General features: G+C 72.1%; 1 protein-coding gene across 1 annotated transcript in view; it reads left to right on the top strand.

Moving 5' to 3' along the window:
- The window catches only part of POU3F1 (POU class 3 homeobox 1), a 4593-nt gene that overhangs the window by 472 nt on the left and 3045 nt on the right, over positions 1-1076 (top strand). The window contains 3 exon segments of the mRNA XM_023762766.1: positions 4-843; positions 845-913; positions 916-1046. Of these exon segments, the coding sequence (XP_023618534.1) occupies positions 4-843; positions 845-913; positions 916-1046 (1040 nt within the window).

Raw genomic sequence — 1076 nt, forward strand, 5'->3', positions numbered from 1 at the left:
GAGCGGCTGCACGCGGGGGCCGCGTACCGCGAAGTGCAGAAGCTGATGCACCACGAGTGGCTGGGCGCGGGCGCGGGCCACCCCGTGGGCCTAGCGCACCCCCAGTGGCTACCGACGGGAGGAGGCGGCGGCGGCGACTGGGCTGGCGGTCCGCACCTGGAACACGGCAAGGCAGGCGGCGGCGGCACCGGTCGAGCCGACGACGGTGGCGGCGGCGGTTTCCACGCACGCCTGGTGCACCAGGGGGCGGCCCACGCGGGCGCGGCATGGGCTCAGGGCGGCACGGCGCACCACTTGGGCCCGGCTATGTCGCCGTCGCCAGGGGCCGGCGGGGGCCACCAGCCTCAGCCGCTCGGGCTGTACGCTCAAGCGGCCTACCCGGGGGGCGGCGGCAGCGGCCTGGCCGGGATGCTGGCGGCGGGCGGCGGTGGCGCGGGACCGGGCCTGCACCACGCGCTGCATGAGGACGGCCACGAGGCGCAGCTGGAGCCGTCGCCTCCACCGCACCTGGGTGCCCACGGACACGCACACGGACATGCACACGCCGGAGGCCTGCACGCGGCGGCGGCGGCGCACCTGCACCCGGGCGCGGGAGGCGGCGGCTCGTCGGTGGGCGAGCACTCGGACGAGGACGCGCCCAGCTCCGACGACCTGGAGCAGTTCGCCAAGCAGTTCAAGCAGCGGCGCATCAAGCTGGGCTTCACGCAGGCCGACGTGGGGCTGGCGCTGGGCACGCTGTACGGTAACGTGTTCTCACAGACCACCATCTGCCGCTTCGAGGCCCTGCAGCTGAGCTTCAAGAACATGTGCAAGCTCAAGCCGCTGCTCAACAAGTGGCTGGAGGGAGACCGACTCGTCCAGCGGCAGCCCCACCAACCTGGACAAGATCGCGGCGCAGGGCCGCAAGCGCAAAGAAAGCGCACGTCCATCGAGGTGGGGGGTCAAAGGCGCGCTTCGAGAGCCAACTTTCTCAAGTGTCCCAAGCCCTCGGGCGCACGAAAATCACGGACCCTGGCCAACAGCCCTGCAGCTGGGAAAAGGAGGTGGTGCGCGTCTTGGTTCTGCAACCTGGGGGC

This window comes from Myotis lucifugus, unplaced genomic scaffold (genome assembly GCF_000147115.1).
Source record: "Myotis lucifugus unplaced genomic scaffold, Myoluc2.0 scaffold_260, whole genome shotgun sequence".
Classification (NCBI taxonomy): Eukaryota; Metazoa; Chordata; class Mammalia; order Chiroptera; family Vespertilionidae; genus Myotis; species Myotis lucifugus.